Source organism: Lemur catta, chromosome 5, assembly GCF_020740605.2.
Source record: "Lemur catta isolate mLemCat1 chromosome 5, mLemCat1.pri, whole genome shotgun sequence".
Taxonomy (NCBI): domain Eukaryota; kingdom Metazoa; phylum Chordata; class Mammalia; order Primates; family Lemuridae; genus Lemur; species Lemur catta.
This window is the reverse complement of record NC_059132.1, coordinates 2,144,979-2,171,366: the sequence shown is the minus strand read 5'-3', so window position 1 is coordinate 2,171,366 and position 26,388 is coordinate 2,144,979. Positions and strand designations below refer to the sequence as shown.

General features: G+C 39.9%; 1 protein-coding gene across 1 annotated transcript; it reads left to right on the top strand.

Moving 5' to 3' along the window:
• The first annotated feature begins 356 nt into the window (after window positions 1–356).
• Window positions 357–24,325, top strand: PPP2CA (protein phosphatase 2 catalytic subunit alpha). Its single transcript, XM_045550796.1, has 7 exons — window positions 357–835; window positions 16,328–16,537; window positions 19,784–19,957; window positions 20,577–20,666; window positions 21,151–21,312; window positions 22,523–22,641; window positions 23,577–24,325. Exons 1-7 carry the CDS (start codon window positions 734–736, stop codon window positions 23,647–23,649), a joined length of 930 nt encoding a protein of 309 aa, XP_045406752.1. The 5' UTR covers window positions 357–733; the 3' UTR covers window positions 23,650–24,325.
• Window positions 24,326–26,388: the final 2,063 nt, after the last annotated feature.

The following is a 26,388-nucleotide window of genomic DNA, read 5'->3' as shown; positions in this document are numbered from 1 at the left end:
TGTCCCCGAGGCCCGCTCCTGCCCCAGAGACGCGGGAACCCCACACGGCCCCAGCGTTGTTGCACCGCAGAGAGCCCCGGCTTCGCAATTCCCGTGTCCGCGACCGGGCTGCCGGTCCCCCAGTGAAGAACCGGGGCGTGTCACCAGCGGCGCGCTCCCGAGGGAACGGCCCCGGCAGCCGGGAGCCCCCGCGCTCACCCGGCCGCGCCTGCGCCGGGCCTCGCGGGGCGCAGTGCCCGGGGCCAGCCCGGTTCGCCGCGGAGAGCGCCGCGCGGGCGAGGACGCCGGCCTTCCCGCCCCGGGGACCCCCTTCCTTCCGGGAGACCACACCCTAAGGCAAAAGCGCCCGGTCGCCCGCCGCTGACGCTGCGCCTGCGCCTTGGGCCCCGGTTTGCGCCCGACTCCGGTCGCGCGGCCGACAGGGTCTGCCCCGCGGCTGCGCAGCTCGCGCCCCGGCGCGTCTCCCGCTGCGCCCGCCTCCTGACGCCGGGCGTGACGTCACCGCGCCGGCGGCCGCCATTACAGAGAGCCGCGCTCCGGAGCCAGGGCGAGCGGAGGAGGCGCAGCGGCCGGTGGCCGAGCACTGCGGACGGAGCCAGCGGGCCGGCGCCGAGCACCCGCCAGTGGCCACTGAAGTCCCCCGGGAGCCGGCGGCGGCGTGTGCGTGTGGCCCGTGTGCGGGCGGCGGCGCGGGAGGGGCGAGGAGCGGCAGCCGGCTCGGGCGGGCGGCATCATGGACGAGAAGGTGTTCACCAAGGAGCTGGACCAGTGGATCGAGCAGCTGAACGAGTGCAAGCAGCTGTCCGAGTCCCAGGTCAAGAGCCTCTGCGAGAAGGTGAGCGCAGTCCCGCTGCCGGGGCCGCCGCGGCCCGGGCCCGTCGGGAAGGGGCGGCCGTGGGGACGCTGCAACATGGCGGAGGCCGCCGGCCGGGCCCCGAGCCTCCCCGACCCGCGCCCGGCACGGCCGGCGGCGGCTTCCGAGCGACCCGGCGCCCCCTGCCTCCCGCGCGGGGATTGGTTGTCGCCGCCACCGCCGCCTAAGATGGCGCCGTACCCCGACTCCGGGGCTTTTGGGTCTCCCGGCCCTGGCGCCGGGCGGGGTGGCAGGGGCCGCGGGGACCCTGCGGATCCGGGTCGGGACGGCTTTGAGACCCAGGGGAGGGGCGTGGGTTCTGTGGCTTGGGAATGGGGCCCGGGCCTCTCCCGGGGGGCAGCGGGCTTTTCGCTTGCGCTCGGGCCTTGCTCTCGTGTGCAGCGCTGCCCGGAGGGTCCCCCGCAGAGGCAGTCTGGAGTGCCGGGTACCGGAGCCCGTCTGAAGGTCACACGGCGCTAGTACCGTCCTGCAGAGTTTCTGTTAAACGCACCAAGCGATCTTCTCCAGAGACCTATTTAAAGGATATCTTCAGGAATTTTAAAATAAATCTCTAACCTAATTTCTACGAAGGTCATGGTGGTAGTTATGAGGGAGGAGTATAACTTAGTTTTCATAGATGGAAGCAATGGAGAATATGGTGAGTCATACTACATGAGGAGCTTTTGGATTGGAAATCAAGTGTTAGTTTAATCTATGATTTATATGATGACTCAAATTGGGTAGTGTGGAACCTTTCTGTAAGCTTAACATACTTGGCCTGTTGCCATTGATGTTTAAAATGAGCAACATAGACTAGAAGAGCAGCACATTTTGTATCCTCTTTGTTGAAAAAGTTACTTGATTGTATTTTGTGACTGCAAGTAGTAGTAGTAATGACTGGTGACTGAGCTCTTAGCATAGTCCAGACATTGTGCTTCGTGTTTATCTCACAGATGTTGAAAATGGAATGTTGTACTCCACTTAATAACCCTAAACTTTGAATTTTTTATTACCTAGTTCTATTTTGTTTTCCCTGGGAAAACAAACAGGTGAGTCTGTTTAGCTATTAGCTGTGCATTGTATTTTAAAACTCTTGTAACTTAGTTTTTGGAAACATACAAAATGTTGATCTCCACAGTAAAAATTTTAACTTCCCTTTTCTTTCTTTCTTTTTTTTTTTTGAGACAGAGTCTCGCTGTGTTGCCCTGGCTAGAGTGAGTGCTGTGGCATCAGCCTAGCTCACAGCAACCTCAAACTCCTGGGCTCAAGCGATCCTCCTGCCTCAGCCTTCTGAGTAACTGGGACTACTGGCATGCGCCACCATGCCCGGCTAATTTTTTCTATATATATATTTTAGTTGTCCAGATAATTTCTTTCTATTTTTAGTAGAGACGGGGTCTCACTCTTGCTCAGGCTGGTTTCGAACTCCTGACCTCGAGCAATCCACCCGCCTCGGCCTCCCAGAGTGCTAGGATTACAGGCGTGAGCCACCACGCCCGGCCTAACTTCCCTTTTCAAAATTAACTTTGCAGCATGTGATTTTAGTACAGAGTCGTGGAATGTCATAGTAGCATTTCGTATTAGTGAAAACAATTATTTGTAGTTCGATGTGAAAATTAGGCTCATTAGTTTAATGTATATGTTCTCAAGACAGGCTCTTTCAGGAACCGTGCTGTGAACAGTTGGAATTTAAGTAAGTCCAATTTAGATTTATTCATCCCAACCCTGAACAGAACTCCACTATGGGTTGATGAGGTGGTGTATCATCTGTTGCAGCTGGATTTTAGTGGTAGCAGTGTATTGCATCTCTGATTTATTGACTCCCTAAGACTTTGAGCCAATAATTGGCTAGTTGACTAGTTATTTATGAAGAAAACATTGAAAGGGAAGTGATGATGTAATTGTAAGACCACTCAACTTTGAGTTAGACCTAGACACTCGTCATCTTTCTGCTCCTGTGTGAGCAATTGTGACAGACTTTGGAGCAACCATTTCACTTGGTCCTTGTTTTCCTGTCTGTAAAATAAAGAGTTAAAACATTGTCTGAGATTACTTTTAATCTTCTGAGATTATACAATCAATTCTATTTTAAATTAGTACTTCGTGTTTGAATATTGAACACCTGTTGAATATCCAGGATTTCGTACTCTTCTGAGGGGAATGAAAAGCAGTGAAGAATAAGTGTGCTTATTCTGAAGGAGCTTTGGATCTAGTAGGAAAAACAAGCATGGTACGGAAATGAGTGGGAGATGAACTCGAGGTAGAGTTTCTTCTGGAGACTGTAATACTGGGTGTGAAGGTTGGTGACTGAAGCTTAATGGATCCAGTGTTGATTGTTTTCCACATCTTTGGAAAGTCGAGGTGTAGTGAGGTAAATCAACTTACAAGATTTCCGTTGCTCATTCTGTGTGCACAGATTTTAGTTCTTAGAGCAGAAAAGATAGGAATAATATTAGAAGCTAGATGTCTCAAAAGTTTCCATGGAATAGATGCTTTTTGGTGGATATCATAATACAGCCTTCATACTGTTTTTAACTAGTAAGTATTTCAACTTTTGGAACTATATTAAACTTCCAAACTAAATTAATTTGAAGTCAGGTATGTGGGATGGATGACTTGATATCTTTTGCACAAGTCTTTTTGGTAAAACAAAAGTTCTCTTCATTGTTAATGTTTGTGTGGCCAGTGGCATCTCTAAGTGGAAGCTACATGTGCTCTTTGGTGTGATTGTCTTCTAAATAGTAATTTTGAAAATATTAAGGGTTAAATTTTTTCATTAGTATATAGTAGTACTTTAAAAAAATACTGTTAGAGATAACTATGTGGTAATAGTTTGTAATTTCTTTAATTACAAGAAGGAATAATGTAAAAGCCTTCCCTCTACCACCTCAAGATGCCTGATCTGAAATAAAGTTACGTAGTAAAGATAGATGTATACCATACGAAATTACTGTGATTAAAAAATCCTGAGGCCATTATTAATGGTATCTCACTAACAATTAGTAGTGGGTGTCAAAAATGGGGAGAATCCAAGTGTGCATTTATAGACAAGGTGAACATGGTTTTTACGTTATAAGATGGGATTGGGATTTATATCAAAGCCATTGTTGTTATGTGTGCAGTATACTTTGTCATTTGGGGGCTCATAATTGATAGTTTAAAAATTGGGTGTGTAGTTTTGTCTTAGGCACAGTTCTGTAAGTCAGTAGCATTACTACATCTGTATAACTAGCCTGGTATGTTTCCATCTACAGACTGAGAAAAGTAAATAGTATCAACTTGCTTTTGTATTAGCTGCAGTAAACAGTCTTATATGATTTCACCTTTGGTTTAACTTGGGTGTGGTTTTTGGCTTTGTGCTTTCAGGTCTTACCAAACGTGTGGAGAATGTTGTTTGATAGCCAGATTCCCCCCTCCCCCAAGGAGTTCTTTATCTAGGTATGCTGTTTTCCACTGCTCTGCAAGCACTATAAATAAAAGGGAGTCAGTAAGGCTTCACTTAGTGTTTTTGTTTTTGTTTTGAGCCAGTCTTGCTCTGTCACTCAGGTTAGAGTGCAGCGGGATCATGAAAGCTCACTTCAACCTCAAACTTCTTGGCTCAAACAATCCTCCTACCTCAGCCTACTGAGTAGCTGGGACTACAGCTGTGTGCCACCATGCCTGGCTAATTTTTTTGTTTTTAGTAGAGACCAGGTCTCACTGTTGCTCAGGCTGGTCTCGAACTCCTGAGCTCAAGCGATCCTCCTACCTCTGCCTCTCAGAGTGCTAGGATTACAGGCATGAGCCACCCACCGCTCCTGGCCCAAGGCTTCACTTAGTTTTAATATTTGTTACATGAATATGGGAAAAGCAAACAGCTTCCTACTAATTAGATGAGCTGAAAAATATTTGACCAAGATTACATTCATATATGAAGTGGGTAATACATTTGTTTGAGTGTGTATGTGTGTTTAATTTAAAAGGCTGTTTGGCTCATTTCCGTAGAAGTAATTTGAATCTTGAGAACAAACAGGTTGGGGGAAGCATGTTGCAGAACATTATTCTCATCATACTTTCACATACATAATTCTCTTAACAAGTTTATGAGAGTTTTTGTTCTTGGTTATAGATATAAACTAAAGGCACAGAAAGGCAAAGTGACTTGACTGTAGGGGCTAAAATTGAGATTCCCTAGACTTATGGATTCTAAGCCTAATGTTCCACTGTTGCTTCACAAATCCAGTTTTCTTTTTGGAGGTAGTGTTAATAATGAGCGATGTAGGTGAGGGGCCAAACTGAATTGTGGAATCAAGAATTTTGTAAAATGAAGCACTATTTTTATTCTCATTGCTTGAAAGCTTTCTATTCATGTCACATACTGTTGTCCCACTTTGTCCTGGAAACCGTAATCATTATTCAGTTTTGGATGTGGCTAACTGTATTTGCTCCTTAAGTAAGATTGGTGAGATGGAAATCCCAGATCATTTTCCATATATTCTCAGATAGTATAAATCATGATCCAGAGACTGAGCTTGAAAATATTCTAAGCTGACTTTTATATTGTTCATTGCAGCTTATAAAATGCCTTTCTTTTCATTCTCATAGCTTCCACAGTCAAGCACACGCGTGCTTGTGTGTGTTTCACGATCTCCCAGGCCTGTAGCAGTAATGCAGTTTTGTGTTGATTGAATGAGGAAATACGGAAAAGGTGAACAGTTGTGTTCAGATATACAGGTTCCTCCCTGTTTTCTCTCCTTCGGGGCCAGAGTTCTTTGTCTTCAAAAAATGGCAGTAGAGCTAAGGTGAAACTTGTGTTGTAGGAAGAATGATGGATCCCGGAGGAGTATTTGGATAACATTTGTGTTATGAGTCTGGTGTTTCCCTGTCTTAAGACAGCAAATATTTTCTGTATCTCCATGTAAGTAAAGTCTGTCAGTTACCTGTGAGGTAGCCTTTGTTTAGTTTGGAGGAAATAAGCCAGGACAACCCAGAGGGTTGATTTTGGGTTGAGGTGGTGGGGTCTTTTTTGAGGGTACCGAGGAAAGATATGCAAAGTTATGTGTGACAGAGAAATGCTATTTACTCTTCTTTCTACTTTGACCGATTTCTCTTATTTCTACTTTTTAAAAAAAAGAAATTTACTCATTTTTTATTACCATCCTTGTCTGAAAAAGCCCTCAACCTGCACTCTCATTTGCAAGCAGGATCTTAATTGTACTAGAACTATAAAGGGGGAAGATTTTTGTTTATTTTTTTGTTGTTTTAAATGGCTTTCTGTTTCTGGAGCAAAAGTAGTAGAATAGGCTGAAGAAGAGAGAGGTCTCTAGCTGCCAATAAATGGCTGGGAAATGGGGTCTGAAAGAACAGTAAAGAACAATCTGGGATTAACTTTAATTTCTTCACAGTACAGTGTTATTGCCTGTTTATATGTTGTTCTGTTGTGGATTGTGGTTTGGAATGGATGAACAAGGCGGTGACAGCTATGTGTATGTATCTGAATCTGGATATTTTCTGAACTGTACATGTTCAGCCGGCCAGTTGCTCTTGCACTGCCTGGCTCCATCTTAGTCATTTGGTTCCTACTGCAGATGAGAATATTTACCCTGCTGGTGTTGGGGCGGAAAGAATGTTGCAGACCTTTGTTCTATACTGCTCCTTCGAGACAGACAGTAGCATTTGTTTACCTGGCTGAAGGCATGCAGAGTTTAAGTTCACAAAGGTTAGAGTGTTGGTGATACTGTTAACCGTGTGACCATGTACATTTGTTTTTGGAATGCATTCAACCAGTATTTACTAAGCCCCCATTATATGCATTATTTTCGCTATTTAGCTTTGTCTAAATAGCATTATCTTAGGTATAAGGATTTGAGAGTTTGATTTTGCTCTGATTAATAGCACACTTTCAGATTAGTCAGCAGATTGACCTTGTAGTTAACTCTAGATATGTTTTAGAATGTTTGCGTCAGTGGTGATCAAGTAACTTTTATTGTTCTGCCACCCATCATCTGTAAAGGAGCCTGCTGTCTATTTTGGGTGGCTTTAACTTAATAAAAGAGACTTAAGTGCTTTGGGGTGGATTGGAATTTTAGTGATGGAAGGAATCTTCCAGACCATGTATTATAGGTTAAGTCACCTTTTATAGATGAGGGAGGAAATGGAGACCCAGAGTGGTTGAATCTTGTTCATGATGGATTGTTGTGAGAATTTTTAAAACAATTGCATATATAGCAAGATTTCTCAGTTGTTTAGTAGATTAGCCTTTTTCCCATGCAGGAACAGTGGAGAATGTTTAATTCATGCACTTATGTAGGTTGGTTGGTAGGTAAAGATTGAGGTCAGTCTTGTGTGTGAGACTTATGACTTTTTTTTCCTTTTCTTTTTTCTTTTGCCAGCAAAGAGACATATGACTTTAAAGAAAATGGTTGTTCCTTTTGGTCAGAGGTGAAGAAGGTGATTATATGACATAAACAGATGAAAAAATAACGCATTTCATATATTTTTTTAAAGTTACCACTCACTGCCAACATTTTTCTTTCAGTTAGGTCCAAAGCTTTAAAGACAAATAAAAAATACTAACTCCTAGAACATTACAGGGAGGGTTATAATACTTCTAAAGTATAACCATACGTATTTTAATCTAAGAAGACTGAAATGTTCCATAGACTATTCGAGGCATCTGTTAGTGTGACAAATGAAAGACAAGTACAGTCATGTGCTACATAATGACATTTTGGTCAACAGTGGACCGCATGTATGACGGTGGTCCCATAAGATTATAAAATTTACTTGAACTAGAGTAACAATATTAGAATGAATAATTTGATTTTTGATAGTAAAAATGACTTTCAAAAAATGGAGATTTGTTTGTCAAATAGTGCTATTAGTAATAAGATTGTGAAGAGATAAATTTGTGTCTGGTTTTGAGTTTGATCCCACGTAGAAGACACATCAAGGCCAGCATTGGCTTCTTCCCTAAAGAGATTGCTGGTTAGTTGTTTCTACTTCTAAGACTTTCCCCCACCAAGGGCAAAACTTATGATGTAAAAAATAGATTTCTTTAGTCAAGTACACATCATTGATCTCTGATGAACCTGTACACTTTCCCTCAGTATAGACCTTGGGGTTCTTCTTTGTTTGACCTATTCAGTAACTGCTTTTGTAGGAGGACTTTCTTCTATTGAAAGAAACCATGTTCAATATATGCCTTTAAGAACATGGTTATAGTTACATCATGATCACTTTTAAGTAGCTAGCAACAAAAATGAATATTAACCCCAGAGAATGAAATAGTATTTGAAGCAAGTTAATTCTTGGTATATCTTAGTGCCAGAATCAGTACTGCTATGGGAATAAGTGTTTTTGAGACTGAGAAAAATATTGCTGTAGATCAGTGGAGTTATTTTAAAAATTGTACTTGGGTGTTTTCCCTGGAGTAGTGGCAAGAGTGCTGTCCTATCCAGCAGAGCCACTGGCTGCTCTCAGATGGCCTTGCCGGTGGTTGGCATGATCTGGTTTGGTTGGAGTAGCAAAGTCCTGAAGACTTGATGGATAAGGGTCATTACCTCAATCCCATCTCTTCTTTGAGAAAGTGCTTGTTTGGGAAACATTATCTGTTTCAGTAGTGAAGGGAGTGAGAGTCTGGTTAGGAGTTACCACATATTTTAAACACTGATGACTGGTGTTTTAAAAATTAGAAAAATACTTCTAAAACTCTAGATCCCAATTCAGTGATTCTTTGATGCAGGATTCCAAAATACTTAAAGGTCATTATTAAACCTTTTTAAAAGTTATTTAATGTCATAAATGTTTCTAATTGTATTCAGGTGTAAGGCACCTGAAGCTTAAGTAGTTGTCATGTAATCCTAGGATTCAGGTATAAATTTTAAAAAGAAAAACCATTAGAAAATGGCATGATGATAACTTTTCTTTTTAACAATTGGAGAAAAATTACAAAGCAAAAATGGGCATAGAATGTTTCTGACTACATATTTTAAAAATAGGAGAAATAAAATGCCAACAAGTTAATAACAGCTTAAAACATAGTTTGTACAAATACATAAGAACATTTAGTCTTCAGTTGATTAGATGCTCAAAACCACACGTAGATGGTTTGTGTAAGAGGAGAAATAACTTGATAGTAAATACACATGGAATAAAAAGTTTGAATTCAGAAATGAAAAATGTAAATCAGTGAGATAACATTTTATGTCTTAAGTAGCCAAGGATGAGTATATTCTTTTATTTATTATTGCATAACAAGTTGGTATAATCCAGTTTTGTAGTACATGTAGTATATGAAACCAAAAAAAGGGCCAGGTGCGTTGGCTCCCGCCTGTAATCCCAGCACTTTAGGAGGCCAAGGCAGGAGGATTGCTTGAGGCCAGGAGTTGGAGACCAGCCTGAGCAACATATTGAGACCCTGCCTCTACAAAAAGTAGAAAAATTTGCTGGGTGTGGTGGCATGCCCGTCCTCCCAGCTACTCAGTGGGTGGATCAAACATTTAAGCCCAGGAGTTTGAGGTTGTAGCAAGGTATGATGCTGCTGCTGTTGTACTGTAGCCCAGGCAGTAGAGTGAGACCCTGTCCCCCCGCCCCAAAAAGTTCATACTATTTTGCTCCATAATCCCACAGTTGAAAACCTTTTGGAGGGAAATAATTCAAGTAAGCAATAATATTGTACATGTATTGATCTGTTTGGGAAAGTATTAATTATATAGTAGTGGTTTTAAATGATCACTATAATCTTGTAGAAGCTTGAGTTAATGAATACAAAACTTTAGGACCCACAATGAGACAGTGACCAATTATAAATAAGAGAGATCTCTGTGTGGGTAAAACACAGAAATGAGAATAGTTTGTTTTTTGAGACAGAGTCTTGCTGTGTTACCTGGACTAGGGTGCAAGGGCATCTTCATAGCTCACTGCAACCTCAAACTCTTGCCTGCTGAGTAGCTGTGACTACAGACCTGGGGCGGTGTGCCCACTAACTTACTTTCTTTTGTTTTTTTTGGTAGAGAGGGTGGGTCTTGCTATGTTGCTCAAGCCTCAGCCTCCCAAAGTGTGAAGATTACAGATGTGAGCCAGAGAATAGTTTTTGTTGGTAGGAATAAGACAGATAACCATAAATTGCAATTTTACCACTGAAATAAAAATTTCTTACCATTTTAATGTTTTTTTCAGCTTTTTTAATACAAAGAATTTGTGGTTGTAATCATTTTGTGCTTGTGTTTGCTTGATTTAATATAAAAATACATTAAAATGTGGCTTTTTCTACACTATTAGTTAACTATAAATGATACACAAGCATAGGCATGTCTCGAAGATATTTGGGAGGTTCATTTCAGACCACCACAATAAAGCAAGTGCATATAAAAATTACATTTACACTATACTGTAGTCTCTAAAATGTATGATAGCATTATGTCTTTAAAAAAACCAATGTGCATACATACCTTAATTTAAATATATGTTATTGCTTAAAAATGCTGATTAATGGTCATCTAAACCTTCAGCCAGTTGTAATCTTTTTGCTGGTGGGCAGTCTTGCTTGATGTTCATGGCCGCTGACTGCTTAGGGTGGTGGTTGGGGCGCCTGTGACAATTTCTTAAAATAAGACAATAGTGAAGTTTACCACATTGCTTAACTCTTTCTTTCATGAAAAGGTAGCATGTGATGCTCTTTGATAGCATTTTATCCACAGAACTTCTTTCAAAATTGGAGTCAGTCCTCTCAAACCCTGTGGTTGGTTTATCTACTAAGTTTTTGGAATATTCTAAATCTTTTATTGTCATTTCAGCAATGTTCACAGCATCTTTACCAGGTGTAGATTTCCATTTCAAGAAACCACTTTCTTTACTCATAAGAAGCAACTTATCTGTTCAAGTTTTATCATAGGATTGCAGCAGTTCAGTCACATCCTCACTTCTGGTTCTCTTGCTATTTCCACCACATCTTCAGTTCCTCCACTGAAGTCTTGAATGCCCTCCACCCCCAAAGTCGTCCGTTAGGATTGGAATCAACTTCCTCCAAACTCCTGTTACTGTTAGTACTTTGACCTCCTCCTGTGAGGCATGTTCTTAATGGCACCTTTTCAGCAGGTTTTCAAGTTATTTGGCCCAGATCTAGTAGAAAAATCACTATCCACAGCAGCTATTAGTCTTACGAAATGTATTTAAGTCATAAGACTTCAAAGTCAAAGCAACATTAATCTCCTTGTATATTTCCGTCAGAGCTCTTGGGTGGTCAGGTACATTGTCCATGAGCAGTAATATTTTGAAAGGGATCTTTGCTAGGTTTCAACAGTGGGCTTACAAGAAAACCATGTTGTAAACAGATACGCTGTCCAGGTTTTGTTCCATTTCTAGAGCACAGGCAGAGCAGATTTGGTATAATTCTTAAGAGTCCTAGGATTTTCAGAATGGTCAGTGAGCTTCCCCTTAAAGTCAGCAGCTGCATTAGCCCCTAACAAGAGAGTCAGCTTGTCCTTTGAAGCTTTGAAGCCAGTTTTTGACTTCTCAAGTTAGGAGTGACCTAGGTGGCATCTTCTTCCAATATAAGGCCATTTATTCTGCATGGAAAATCTGTGGTTGAATGTAGCCACCTTCATCAGTCATCTTAGCTAGATCTTCTGAGGAACTTGCTGCAGCTTCTCTGTCAGAACTTGCTGCTTCCCTGTGTATTTTTCTGTTACGAGATGACTTCTTTCCTTAAATTTCATGAACCAGCCTCTGCCAGCTTCCAGCTTTTCTTCTGCATCTTCCTCACATCTCTCAGCCTTCATAGAATTGAAGAGAATTAGGGCCTTGCTCTGGATTAGGCTTTGGCTTAAGGGAATGTTGTGGCTGGTTTAGTCTTCTGTCTAGACCACCAAAACTTTTTTTTCTGTATAAGCAGTAAGGCTGTTTGGCTTTATCATCATTCATGTGTTCCCTGGAGTTGCACTTTTAATTTCCTTCAAGAACTATCCTTTGCATTCACGGCTTGGCTGTTTGGTGCAAGAGGCCTAGCTTTTGAAAGACTTAATCTCAGCCTTCAACATACCTTCCTCACTAAGCTTAATCGTTTTTAGATTATGTTTTAAAGGGAAAGATGTGTGACTCCTTTTACTTGAATACTTAAAGGCCATTGTAGGGTTATTAATTGGCCTGATTTCCATGTTGTGTCTCGGGAAACAGGGAGGCCCAAGGAGAGGGAGGGAGATGGGGGAATGGCCAGAGGATCAGTCAGAAGACACATATTTATTGATTAAATTTGCCCTACATGTACACTTTTTTGTGGCACCCTAAAGCAATTACAGTAGTAACATCAAAGATCATTGATCACAGATCACTGTAGCAAATACATATAGTAATGATGACAGTTTTAATACTGAGAGAATTACCAATATGTGACACAGACATGAAGGGAGCACGTGCTGTTGGGAAAATGGTGCTAATCGACTTGCTTGATGCAGGGTTGCCACAGTCTTCAGTTTGTTTAAAAAAAAACAACAACAACACAGTATCTGTGAAGTGCAGTAAAGCAAAACTCAATAAAATGAGGTATGGTTGTCGTTACTGTGTGCCCCTAAGGAAATTTTAAATAAGTGGTTGCTGAATCTGTTGTTGGTTTATGTATTTTTCTCTTTTAATTATCTATCTTCCTCGAAGAATCTTGGCACGGATGATTTGTGAGGTCTAGTTTAAGCCTGCTCGTTTGTAATTTCATGTTACCGTGGTGGTAATGATGGCCCATATTCAAGAATGTCAGACAAGTCTATAGGTCGTTTGACTTACAGGTGATTTTTTTTTTTTTTTTTTTGTTTGAGACAGAGTCTCACTTTGTTGCCCGGGCTAGAGTGAGTGCCGTGGCGTCAGCCTAGCTCACAGCAACCTCACACTCCTGGGCTTAAGCAATCCTACTGCCTCAGCCTCCCGAGTAGCTGGGGCTACAGGCATGCGCCACCATGCCCGGCTAATTTTTTTTTTAATATATATATATTTTTAGTTGTCCAGATAACTTATTTCTATTTTTAGTAGAGACGGGGTCTTGCTCTTGCTCAGGCTGGTCTCGAACTCCTGACCTCGAGCAATCCACCCGCCTCGGCCTCCCAGAGTGCTAGGATTACAGACATGAGCCACCGTGCCCGGCCCAGGTGATTGTTTTATAGTAGGTTGAAAATAAAGTGATGAGATTGCTGAATCCAAACCCCAAATGCTGAGAGAACATTAGTGTAATAAGATAATGTCCCCAAAGATTGTTTTGCTTTAAGTTGAAATAAATGTCCAAATTGTCAGGATTTTAAGACAGTATAAAATGTTAGCTTCACACATTTACTTGTGTTAAGGTCTTTGTTGTTGTTGTCATCATTGTTTTGAACTAGGATCTCACTCTGTGGCCCAGACTGGAGTGCAATGCCGTGATTATAGCTCACTGCAACCTCCAACTCCTGAGCTCAAACAGTTCTCCTGCCCTCAGCCTCCCAAGTAGCTAGAATGACAGGCACACACCACCACACCTAGCTAAGTTTTTTCTTTTTCTTTCTTTTTTTTTTTTAGGGATGGGGTCTTGCTATGTTGTCCAGGCTGGTCTTGAACTCTTGGCCTCAAGCAGCCCTCCTGCTTCAGCCTCACGACATGCTGGGGTTACAGGCATGAGCCACCATGCTTGGGCTGTGATAAGGTCTTATTAATAGAATAGCCTATTTCTAATTTTAACCTTGTTCTAGGAAGTTTGTATTGAATCTTTTTTGCTTGAATTCATTCATTCCAGTCTATACCATTTGACTGAATTTCACAGGGGTTCTGATATGCCAAAATCAACATGGTGGTAATTACATTATTTTTTGAAGCTTTTCTTGATTTTTTTCCCCCCCAAATGTTAATTATGTTAGCTGGGCAATTTGAAGGCGTGGGAAAATGTTTTAGGGGAAGCAGAAAAGGTTTGGTATATGTGTTTTGCTTTAGCTTCTGCTTCAGTGCATAATTCAGGTGACATGAGGCTTTAAATTATAGAAGTCAAAATGCCAGAGAGTGAAAAGATGGTTATTAAAAATTAAAAAAAAAATCTCTAATGTTAAATTATTTTGAAAGTCTGGTTTTGCCATTACTTTTAGCCACCTTTGAAACTGATGGTTGATGAAGGCCCGGAGACTCTAGAGGTGACCCAGTAAGGTCCCATTGAGTGACCTATACAGATATTCCATTAGGTACTCCTAGGATTTACAATATGAGCATTGTAAGTTGAAAATATCAGGAGTGGAAAATGCACTTTCAGCTTAGGATCTTTATGATGGGTTCATCCTCATCGTAAGGGGCATCTGTACATCAGAATGGCTGTTGGTGGTTATTTGCCCTAGGGGAGTGGGATTGTGGAGAAAGGTCAAAGGGAGGATGTTGAGTTACATGTGTGACAAAACTTCATACAAAAATGTGTCACTGTGTAACTTGTATGGTTTTAAAAGTAGATGTAGTATTTGTCATTGTGATTTGTGTAAATAAAATAAAAGGAAGAAATAGCATTTAGGCTTAATTTTCCTTTTGTGATTTGAATAGAAATTTTAAGTAGGTTGTAATAAGGAACTTCAAGCAGTCCTGACCTGAATGGCAACGTTTTATCATTCACACAGAGAATAGCCTTAGGTCGGCACGTGTCAAGAGATATACCTTGGAATTTAACTTCTTATAGAATTGTGAAAATTACATCACAGCAAGATTTACATGGTATGAGATCATCTGTTTTATGTCATGTCCTTTAAAAACTTCTGAATAACTTTTGCAAGTTTCTTTGAAGTGTACGACTTTTTATTTCATTCTCAGCTATTTTCATTAGTATGTACTAGGTGCTAAAAACACTAGACGTGGTGTTAATACCATACAGACTTAGTAATGCGATATGCCCCGTGAACTTGTGCTTTTTAGTAATAATTAGGGGACGTTGGAATTACCCTGGAGAGAAAAATTTGAAAAGTAGAATTTGATAATATTGGTTATACATATTTTCTTTAGGAGGTATCTCTTTTTGAGATACAATAGAAATTTCTTCTAAGCTCAGTGAAATATTAGATCAAATTAATAATTATTTTTGGGTGTCAGTGGTTGGTGAGTATTCTGAAATAGGCTCCCCGAAGTATTTGAAAATAGTGGTTCTTACCCTTGGTTGCACCTAGGGAAGCACTGATGGAGGAGAGGGCAGACTGAAAAAATTACTGATGCTCGGGTCCCACTCCCAAAGATTCTGACCTAGTTGGAGGAGAACCCGGGCATTGGGATTTTTAGTGTGCACTTAAGATTGTGTACCTTATTCCCAGTCCTTGTCACCTGTGGTTATCATGGCTCATTAGCAACAGTTCTCCATGGTAATTTGTTTTGATATCTTATTTAAAATGGTCTCCCAGTCACTTGAGTCCAGGAGTCAGAGGCTGCAGTGAGCTATGATCTTGCCACTGCATTCCAGCATGAGACCCTGTCTCTAAATAAACAAACAAACAAATAAGTAGAGTGGTCTCCCTCAGTTACCCTCTCCCTTTCCTTCGTGGCACTTAACACAGCCTGTGCTTTTTTTTTTTTTACTTGGTTACTTGTCTAGTCTCCCCTAAGTTGCGGTGAGCATGACCTCTTACTCACCACTGTATCTCTAGTTGTCAGCACTAGGCCTGGCGCGTAGTAGTCACTCAGATGGTTGAGCAAATGATTTTCTCCCAGTGTACTTTATGGTTTTTAGCATATAATAAATGATCAATAAATGTTCATTGAATGAATGAATAATAGGGTTTCTACTGAGTGAAATGTTACTGTCCTTAAAAGTAATGTTTGACACCTCAAATTGTGCATTTGGTTACGCTGTGTGTGGGGAAAGTTGATTTTAAACACTTCTAGGTTGTAAGCTCCATGAGGGCAGAGGTGGGGTCTTAAATATTTTTATGTGTGTATTTTGAATTTGTGATTATATGAGAGAATGCATATGCTGCCAAGTAATTTTCTAAAAGCATATATGTTGAATAGTCCAATTGTAATGCAAAAAGTTTGTATTTTGGTATAAAGAATATAAAATACATCAGAATACAGGCAAAATTTTAATGTCCTTCAAAAAAATTTTTTTGAAAGGCCAGGCAGGACTTAAAAACCGCACATAGCCTGTAATCCTGGAGTGCTAGTGTTACAGTTAGAACTCCAAAGCTAAGGAAGTAGATACCTGAATGTCTTGCTCCATTTTCATCGATCTTGCATAGCTGCTAATAATGATCTCTTTAGTATTTAATTAGATGGCAGTTTGATAGGCTTAAAAACTCCTGATATTGATGATGGGGATAGGGGTACGCATCTTGACACACATTTTTTTCCCTAGGTACCGGGGTGAGATAGCTAATGAGTAGGATCTGGCCATATCGCTTATTTTAATGGGATCATAAAACAATTTTGTAGACTGAATCTGCCCCCTAAGCTACATTAAGTATAAGTAAACATGTCTTTGTTAATGTTTAATAAAATACTGCTTTATTTTTTCTCCATCTATAGGCTAAAGAAATCCTGACAAAAGAATCCAACGTGCAGGAAGTGCGCTGTCCAGTCACTGTGTGTGGAGATGTGCACGGGCAGTTTCACGATCTCATGGAACTATTTAGAATTGGTGGCAAATCACCAGATACAAATTACTTGTTTATGGGAGATTATGTTGACAGAGGATATTATTCAGTTGAAACAGTTACACTGCTTGTAGCTCTTAAGGTAATTTGAGTTTTATGTTCGGGCATTTTGAACTGAGTAAGACAGTCCTCTTGAATGTTCTTTTTTTCCCAGTGATTTGTGATTTTCTGTATCTGCATGTTAAGTTTGTAGAATAAAATTAGACATTTAGGAATGGAAATATTCAGGTTTTAGACTTATGAATCATAGGTGTCTGCATTCTGAATCAGTTGATGGTATAGGATAAAAACAAAAGGAAGAGAATGCCTCAGTCTCATTATTTGAAAAATGTTAGAGTCTGGTCAGATAGAAATTTTAGTTCAGTAAATTGGGCGAGGTAATATGATTACAATTCTAGACACTTTGGAAGTATTATAAATGTGTAATCGTACCAAATGTCAGAGTGTTTATATCCTCTGACACAGTCATCTAATTAGCATTTTACTGAGGAAGAAATTCAAGAGGAGAAGACCATTATTTATGTGAAATTGTATTTTACAACAAATCTTTAATATCAGAAAAAGAAAAAATAATCTAAATATTTAACAGTGAATATCTAAATTATGGTTTATCTCAGTGGAATAGTTTGCGCCCATTAACCATGACATAATAATCTAGAACAGTAAAAATGAAATTGAAGAAAGCAAGTTGCAAAATTGTATGTATACCAGTTACAGCTTTGAGACATCTGAAGGTGGAACACAGTATAATAAGTAGCTTTTAAGGTGGCAGGATTCTGCCTTTTTTCCCTTAAAAGAAATTGTTTGACTTTACCTTTTAGAGAGAAGATTTTTTTTCTTTTCCTAGGCAATAGACTCATTTTTATTAAAGAATATTCAGAATGATAAAATGGCTGCCATGGACTTTTCTAATATTAGAGAAGCAGTGAGATGTGATTTCAAGAGTTGAATATTAGGTGATTAATATCTACATTGTGTAAAATTCTACAAAACATTTTTGGAGGTCATTATGTTCTGCATCTATAAAATGGAGTTGGATTTGATGGTGGAAGGTTTCTGCAGTGACTCCAAGTACTATGAGAGCAGCTTGCAGGCTAACCTGTGCTTAAAGCCCAGTGTGGGCTGGGCACAGTAGCTCATGCCTGCAATCCCAGCACCGTGGGAGGATTGCTTGAGGCCAGGAGTTTGAGACCAGCCTGAGCAACATAGCGAGACCCTATTCCTGCAAAAAATTTTTTAAAATTTGCTAGGCATGGTGGTGCATGCTTGTAGCCCTAGCTACTTAGGAGACTGAGGTGAGCAGATTGCTTGAACCTTGGAGTTCAAGGTTATAGTGAGCTATGATCTCGACATTGTACTCCAGCCTGGGTGACAGAGCGAGACCCTGTCTCTTAAAAAAAAAAAAAAAAAGTCCAGTCTGAACCCCTCTTTGGAAGAGGAATAAATGTACTACCTTTAAGAATTCATATGTGGGGTGTAATGGGCTGAATTGTATTCCCCAAAATTCATATGTTAAAGTCCTAACCCCTCAAGACCTCAGAATGTGACTATATTTGGAGATGGGGCCTTTGCAGAGATAATTAAGGTAAAGTGAGGTCATATGGGTGGGCCCTAATCCAGTATGAGTGGAGTGGTGGTCTTACAAGAAGGGGAGATTAGGACACAGGGAAGAAAAGGAGAAGACAAATGGAGAAAGATGGCCATCTGTAAATCAAGGAGGGGCCTTTAGAAGAAACCAACTCTACTGACACCTTGATTTTGGACTTCTGCCTCCAGAACTGTGAGGAAATAAATACCTGTTGTTTAAGCCACCCATTCTGTGATACTTTTTATGGCAACCCTAGCAAACGAATACTGGGGGGGAAGACCGTCCTTACAGTAAATGCTGCTGAAATCGGTGGATCAAAATGAATCATAGACCAAGATGTAACAGCTAAAGGTATTAAACTTGGAATAAAACATAGGAGAAAATCTTTGCGATTTTGGGTTAGGCAAAGATCTCTTAGATATGATAACAAAAGCATGATCTATAAAAAAGTGGACTTCATCAAAATTAAGATTTTTTTTCTTCAAAAGACATCACTAAGAAGAAAGTGTTTGTATTTAAATATTTTTTTAAAAACCTCTTACAACTCAATAACAAGACAGATAATTTAAAAGTGGATAAAATATTTGAATAGATATTTCACCTAAGAAGATATGTGAATGGTCAGTGAGCACATAGAAACATGCTCTGTATCATTAGTCAGTCAGGGAAATGCAAATCAAAGTCAAAATTGAGATACCACTCCGCACCTGTTAGAATGGCTGTGTGTTAATAAAGTTGATAATACCAAGTGCTGGTGAGTATGAGAGAGTAGAATTTTTATGCATTTCTGGTAGGAATGTAAAATGGTCCAGGTCTTTGAAAAACAGTTTGGTAGTTTTCTAAAATGTTAAACATAAACCTACCATATGACCCAGCAGTTATATTCTTAGGAATCTGCCCAAGAGAAATGAAAGCATATGTCTATATGAAGACTTCATGCAAATGATTATAGCAACAGTATTCATAATAGCCCTCCAAAAAAACTGGAAAAAATCACCAGTTCATCCTGGACGAAATGCTGTGCAGCTATAAAAGGGAACAGGCCACTGATGCGTGCTGCTGCATGGATGAGCCTCAAAAAATGTTCTAAGTGATATTTAGCTCAAAAGACTACATTTTATATTCCATTTATATGAAATTTCTAGAAAAGGCAATCTTAAGAGACAGTAAATCAGTGGTTGCCAGGCGCTGGGAGTGGGAGTGGGGAGTGACTACAGATAGGCAGGAGGGATCTTTTTGGAGTAATGGAAAGATTCTAAAACTGGGTTGTGCTGCTTGTTGCATAAGTTTATTGAACTGTGAAAAAGAAGGATTCCTACATGGGGTTTTATATCCCATGATTATGCTTGGTGTAAAGCTGGTGGTAGAGGAGTTTGATTTTAGTTGGGATGGTGTTGACAGATCCCCATGGGCATTTAAAAATGTTTGTAGATTTGTGGTTTTAGCTCAGTGTCATGTGGGGGGTGTGTGATAGTTTTTCAACAAAATTATAACTCTGGATTTTTTTCTGTAGAAAGTTTCCTGAGGGGGGTGAGGGATAAAAACCTGCCTGTCCAGTACAGTGTACACTGTTCTGGTGACGGCACACTAAAAGCCCTGGTTTCAGCATCATGCAATTCGTCCATGTAACAAAAACACTTGGAACCCCTTGATATGTTGAAATTTAAAAAAAAGGTTCCTGAATCGACATTTGATTTTTGAACGTGCTGGCTGTTTATGCTTTCCATTTTGTTATTTTAGGTTCGTTACCGTGAACGCATCACCATTCTTCGAGGGAATCACGAGAGCAGACAGATCACACAAGTTTATGGTTTCTATGATGAGTGTTTAAGAAAATACGGAAATGCAAATGTTTGGAAATATTTTACAGATCTTTTTGACTATCTTCCTCTCACTGCCTTGGTGGACGGGCAGGTAATGTGGGTCTTAAAACTCCTGTTGCTGACTATTTTCAAGAGTCTGCTTTCTTAATGTTTAGACCTAAGGCTTTTTTTTTCCCCACCCCCACATCCCTTTGTGGATATTTTTTGGTAGTTATTGATAACATTCGTTCAATTTTTTAATTTGAATTGATGATAATTCTGTCAAACTTAAATGTCTTCTTTGTATCAGGCATTGAAGTGTATGATGGAGTCACGGGGTTGTACACTGTAGCCCCTTCATACTCCTACGCTGTTTCTGAGAAAGTCTGGGAGATGTAATAAGCTATTTACTGGTCTAAGTAGAAGTGTAGACAGGAGAATTTGCAAGAAAATTCTGTTAGTATGAAGATAGTCGCCTCTCGCGGGCAGGACTGTCACAGAAACATTTTCTCAAAGGGGCTGATGGGGCTCAGTCCGGACGCAGGGGCAGAAGAAAGGGCGAGCATTCCGCAGTTGAGAGTGGCTGAGCAAAGACGGACCCATGGGTCGGGCCTGTTCAGGCAGAGCGCAGAAGCACCTAAGGGGCCAAGTGCTGGAAGCTATTTCCCGCAGCTTAGTCCAGAACAAAGTTACTTTTAGGTGAGGCTAACATTTTCAACCACTCTTTTCAGATCTTCTGTCTACATGGTGGCCTCTCTCCGTCCATAGATACACTGGATCACATCAGAGCACTCGATCGCCTACAAGAAGTTCCCCATGAGGTATGACTTTTCGTAATAAAATCTTTTCATAGGGAGAGGAGAAATGTAATTATTTTATATGTAGTCTCTCATTAATTCTCAGAAAGAGCCCCCTTAGGTGTGAGCACTCTTGTCTATCCCATTGTTCAGAAGAAGCTGACATTAAAAACCTGCTAAGATCACAACAGCTGTGGACCTGGGCCTATTAGGACTAGGTTGTCTGTCTTCAGAGCCTCTGCCTGACACTGAAATGTGCATGTTGTGGGCAGGTTGGTTGGTTAGGGCGTGCTGCTGGTGAGGCCCATGTTGTCAGCTGTGCCTCATAAAGACTTCTGCAGCATCTTATTTGACAGATACTTGACTTGAACTGCAGAACCTATTACCATTTTCAGAAAACACCACTCAAAAAGTGTGGCTTAGTAGGGTGCTGCTTCTGATGAATTATTCAAGTTATATGTTAACCATTTTTGTAAAAGGCAGTTTATAACTTGCACCTGCTTTTTAGGGTCCAATGTGTGACTTGCTGTGGTCAGATCCGGATGACCGTGGTGGTTGGGGTATATCTCCTCGAGGAGCTGGTTACACCTTTGGGCAAGATATTTCTGAGACATTTAATCATGCCAATGGCCTCACATTGGTGTCTAGAGCTCACCAGTTGGTGATGGAGGTATGTTCTGTTCTTTGAAATATGATTTGCTTTTTAGTAAACTTTAGGAAAAGAGATATTACAGAGTTTTAAATTAATGCTATTAGTGAGAAGTTTCATGTATTTCTTCTGATGAGTTTGCCATTATATTCTGAGCCTTTTCAGTAGATGCACACTGGAATTAAAATCTCAAGCTTTTGATCACAGTGAAATACATAGTTAGTATGTTTTCAGAGAATTCTTAATTACTGGAAAGAAATATACCAAAATGTTTTTAAGTGGTCCTTCAAATGATAGGATTACAGGTGATTTAAAGAAGATAAAATGGAAACAGGCTAAGCTATGTTTACGTAGCATGGAACCTTGATTAGCATACGTTTAAAATTAAGGGTCTCTTTAGATTAATACTAATACAACTGTGATATCAATAAGATCTGACTTTGCTAAAGGTAGAGAAAGAAGAAATTTGAGAACGATACTAAACAACAAAAAGTAACTAAAGTGGCTCATGCATGGAGGTGGACTTTGAGGGAGCAAGGCCAGAGATCCTAAAGGCATATCTCATTTGTACCTTGGTGGTGAGCAATTTAGGGGCCTTCACCTGTGACTGAGGAGAAAAGTTAAAACGTTCTGGTCTCCAGGAATAGGTAACTGCCTCTTTAGGGAATGGGGAGCGGCTATAAAAACACTCCTTCTTGGGTGGGTTGAGGGAGAGGCAGGCCTAGCTCTGTTCCTGGGCTAGGGTGCAGTGGTATGGTCATTGCTCACTGCAGCTTTAGATTCTTGGGCTCAAGTGATCCTCCGTCCTCAGCCTCCCAAAGTCCCGGGTTTACAGGTGTGAGCCAATGTGCCCGGCCTAAATACTCCTTCTTAAGTCATGTTTAAGGGTGCTGCAGTAAGAGAGGCTGATGAGACACTGCTATTTACGGAAGGCCAGGCATAAGAATGAGTTTATTTTTTGGTTATTGGTGCTGTTTTTTAAGCGTTTTTTCTTTTTATAATTTAAAAAAACTAGTTTTGAAATTTGATGAAAATAAACAACATATGTATTTTGTAGGTTGTGCAAAGTACAGAAAATTATTAAAATCATCCAGAAACAAAGCAGTAACGTTTCTTAAGCCTCTTGGGGGGGCAGTAGAGACCTTGTTTTCTCTCTCGAGTGGAGTCACATTTTGTTTTGTAAATACAGGGTAAAGGGAGTAGATTTTCTTATCCTTTCTTTTCCTTGTAGGGATATAACTGGTGCCATGACCGGAATGTAGTAACGATTTTCAGTGCTCCAAACTATTGTTATCGTTGTGGTAACCAAGCTGCAATCATGGAACTTGATGATACTTTAAAATACTCTTTGTAAGTATTTACACCCGAGCATTTGGTTGCCATTACAGAATAGTTTTTTTTCCTTTTGATAACATTGGTAAGAATGAAAATAGTTTTAATGGGAGGTTTAAGAACTCAAGAGCTCACGCTAAATCAGATTCCAACTTGATTTTTAAGTTTTCTTTGAAATGGACCTGTGAGACGTTGAAACATACCAATGGAAGCTAACACATATGGACCCTAATATGAATTATTGGGTTTTTAACTTTTAAACCCACCCTTTTATTACGGAGTTAATAAAGTATATCCTGTGTGTGAGATTACAGATACTGTATATTAGACTCTTAAAAAATTTATTTATTTAGTAGAACCCTTCTTTCAAACCATTTTAGAAGGAAGGAACTCCAGTAGATAAAAAAGCCTAGCCTCTCTGGCTGAAGTTGCCATGGCTCTTTCAAGGGGAGTGCAGATAAAAGACCCTCATCGTTAGGGTTTGTTACATTCAAGCAAGCTGAAATTGGGTAGGAAAAAAATGTAAAGTTTGAAAGAATAATGTTTTTTTTTTTTGAGACAGAGTCTCACTCTGTTGCCCAGGTTGGAGTGAGTGCCATGGCGTCAGCCTAGCTCACAGCAACCTCAGACTCCTGGGCTTAAGCGATCCTACTGCCTCAGCCTCCTGAGCAGCTGGGACTACAGGCATGTGCCACCATGCCCGGCTAATTTTTTCTATGTATATTTTTAGTTGGCCAGATAATTTATTTCTATTTTTAGTAGAGACGGAGTCTCGCTCTTGCTCAGGTTGGTCTCGAACTCCTGACCTCGAGCGATTCTCCCACCTCGGCCTCCCAGAGTGCTAGGATTACAGGCGTGAGCCACCGTGCCCGGCCAATAATAATGTTCTTTATGTTGATGGTCAATACATAGATGTCCTGGAACATAAACCACGAATCCGTCTTGTTTTTCAGCTTGCAGTTTGACCCAGCACCCCGTAGAGGCGAGCCACATGTCACTCGTCGTACTCCAGACTACTTCCTGTAATGAAAGTTCACACTTGTACAGCATTGCCATGAACCGTATACTGGCCTAATGGACGTGGGAAGAGCAACAGTAACTGCAAAGTGTCAGAAAATAGTAGACATTCAAAAAACTTGTTTTCACACGGACCAAAAGATGTGCCATATAAAAATACAAAGCCTCTTGTCATCAACAGCCGTGACCACTTTAGAATGAACCAGTTCATTGCATGCTGAAGCGACATTGTTGGTCAAGAAACCAGTTTCTGGCATAGCGCTATTTGTAGTTACTTTTGCTTTCTCTGAGAGACTGCAGATAATAAGATGTAAACATTAACACCTCGTGAATACAATTTAACTTCCATTTAGCTATAGCTTTACTCAGCATGACTGTAGATAAGGATAGCAGCAAACAATCATTGGAGCTTAATGAACATTTTTAAAATAAGTACCAAGGCCTCCCCTCTACTTGTGAGTTTTGAAATCATTTTGTTTATTTTCAGGGATACCGTTTAATTTAATTATATGATTTGTCTGCACTCAGTTTATTCCCTTCTCAGATCTCAGCCCCATGTCGTTCTTTGTTGTTGTCAGAACCTGGTGAGTTGTTCTGAACAGAACTGTTTTTCCCCCTCCTGTAAGATGATGTTACTGCACAAGAGCACTGCAGTGTTTTTCATAATAAACTTGTGAACTAAGAACTGAGAAAATCAAATTTTAATTGTATCAATGGGTAAGACTGGTGCTGTTTATTTAAAAAGCTAAATCAATTGATGAAATTTTAGAATTTGTAGACTCCTAGGTAAAGAAAAATAAAAATCAAGGCCACTACATAATCTCTGATAACTCCTTGACATTCTTCAGATGAACTTCAAGATTCATTTGTGTTCCATACAGTATAGTTTGTCAGATTGCTGGTGTGTTCTTTGTGGGTTCTTCCTGCTCATTAACTTATTTGTAAGAACGAAAATCTGTGCTGCTTTAGTAAGATTTAATTTTGAAACCTTATATATAACTTTGAGATTTAAGTCTTTGGGGTTTTGTTTTAATAAAACAGCATGTTTTCGGGTAGAGCTTTACAAACTAAATGATGTGTCTACTTATACCACTCAGTGTAGTTTCTGGTTATAAATATTATATTGTTATGTATATTACATGGACTCTTAAAATAATTGACAGATTGGCAAATTTTTAACAAACATTTGTACATTACTTGTCTTGTGGTCTAAGAGTTAAATTTGTCTTGGATAAGAAAGCTGTTAAAGCATTAGCCTGTGTTAAGTTTTTTTAATGATACTAGTGAAAACTATTTGTTGGATCATTTAGTGTTATGCGCATTCACCCAAAGACAAAAGTGGCACTTGAAGTGGCAGTGTTCAACATTTAATGAGTTTTTTTAGTTTTCCCCCCTTTAATCCTCTTGATAAGATTAGAAGTTTCAGAAGTTCTTCTGTGGGAACAAATAATTTGATATCTTAAACCATAAGGGTATAAACTTCAGAACACTTAATCATACTTGTATAGTAAATAAACATTTCCTTGCTTTGTACTGTGTTGGATTTGGTACCTACAAGGAAGTTAATAGGATTTTTCTCTTAAGATGCTTGACATACGTACATACAAACACTTATCTCTTGTCTGATCTAATTGATAGTTTTTTTGGTGGCTTGTGGAGTTGACTGTCCAAAGCTCTTAGTGTTTCTGCATTTCATTTTTTTCTTTTACAAAAAATACATTCTTTCTCTCTCTCTTTTTTTTTTTTTTGCTTTGTCACTTCATGTCCTTTCTCCCTGACTGAACATATGGCTTATATGTGTGCAGTAGTTTTAATCCAATGCCCAAGTAATCTAGACGCCAAGCAGCAGTTTTTCAGGTCCTGTGATACTGGGATTGACTCTAAGGACTGCGTGTCTCACAATCGGCATGTGGCACTGCCACCCAGTTACAGAGTCTCTGAATCTTGTGGGCAGCAGAACCGGGCTTGTGGCAAGAATAGCTTGGTTTTAGAACGATTACTAGGGTTTTAAATAGTTGTCTAAATGTAGAGAATTACTGGAGTTTGGCCATCTAAACTAGAAACTGTTAGTACCCTACGTTCTTATGAAATGAGTGAGGAAAATATGTTGGTAAGTATAGTAATTTTCTTTAAAAATACATAATTTTGGTTGAATGGGAATCACTAAGTTTGGTGTTATTGTTGATTTCTCAATTAGTAACAGATTGAGAGAGAATTTTCAAATTTTTAAAAAGCTTATTCTAAGAACAAGCTTACCATAGGACAGCGTTCTGAGTCTCCATACTGAAGGCTTGCAGAAGTTTGCTTTGGAACTTTTTAAGTGTAAAATGATTTGTAAAATGATGTGCTCATTTCTTAGGTTGAATATTCTAAGCAAACAGATTATTGCTGCATATTAAACATTTGTTGTAGCAAATGTTATTTAAGTGGAAGTATAACATGTCAGTATTTTTCAGAGAGACTTAGTAGGAAAAGGATAGTTATTCCTGTGGTTCTCAACCTTGATGCCTACAGAGATTCTGATTTAAATTGTTTGGAGGAGGGCCCAGGCATTGGTATTTTTAGGTTTCTCAAGTGATTTACATCTCAGGTTAAAAACCCACTGCTGTTTCCTAACTAAAAACTTAAGAAAATTGGGTTATATGGTGATGGGTGGTGGTTCATCAGTTTTGGTAAATAAGATGTACCATGTGACCCTTTGTTTCAGTAGTTGAATTTTACCAGTCCTGTGTAAGTATTCCCTTACTG

Coding starts and splice junctions, on each gene's coding strand:
- PPP2CA (XM_045550796.1), top strand. CDS start 734: ATGGACGAGAAGGTGTTCACCAAGGAGCTGGACCAGTGGATCGAGCAG. Junction 16,538..19,783: donor CACTGCTTGTAGCTCTTAAG/GTAATTTGAGTT, acceptor TTGTTATTTTAG/GTTCGTTACCGTGAACGCAT. Junction 22,642..23,576: donor GATACTTTAAAATACTCTTT/GTAAGTATTTAC, acceptor CTTGTTTTTCAG/CTTGCAGTTTGACCCAGCAC.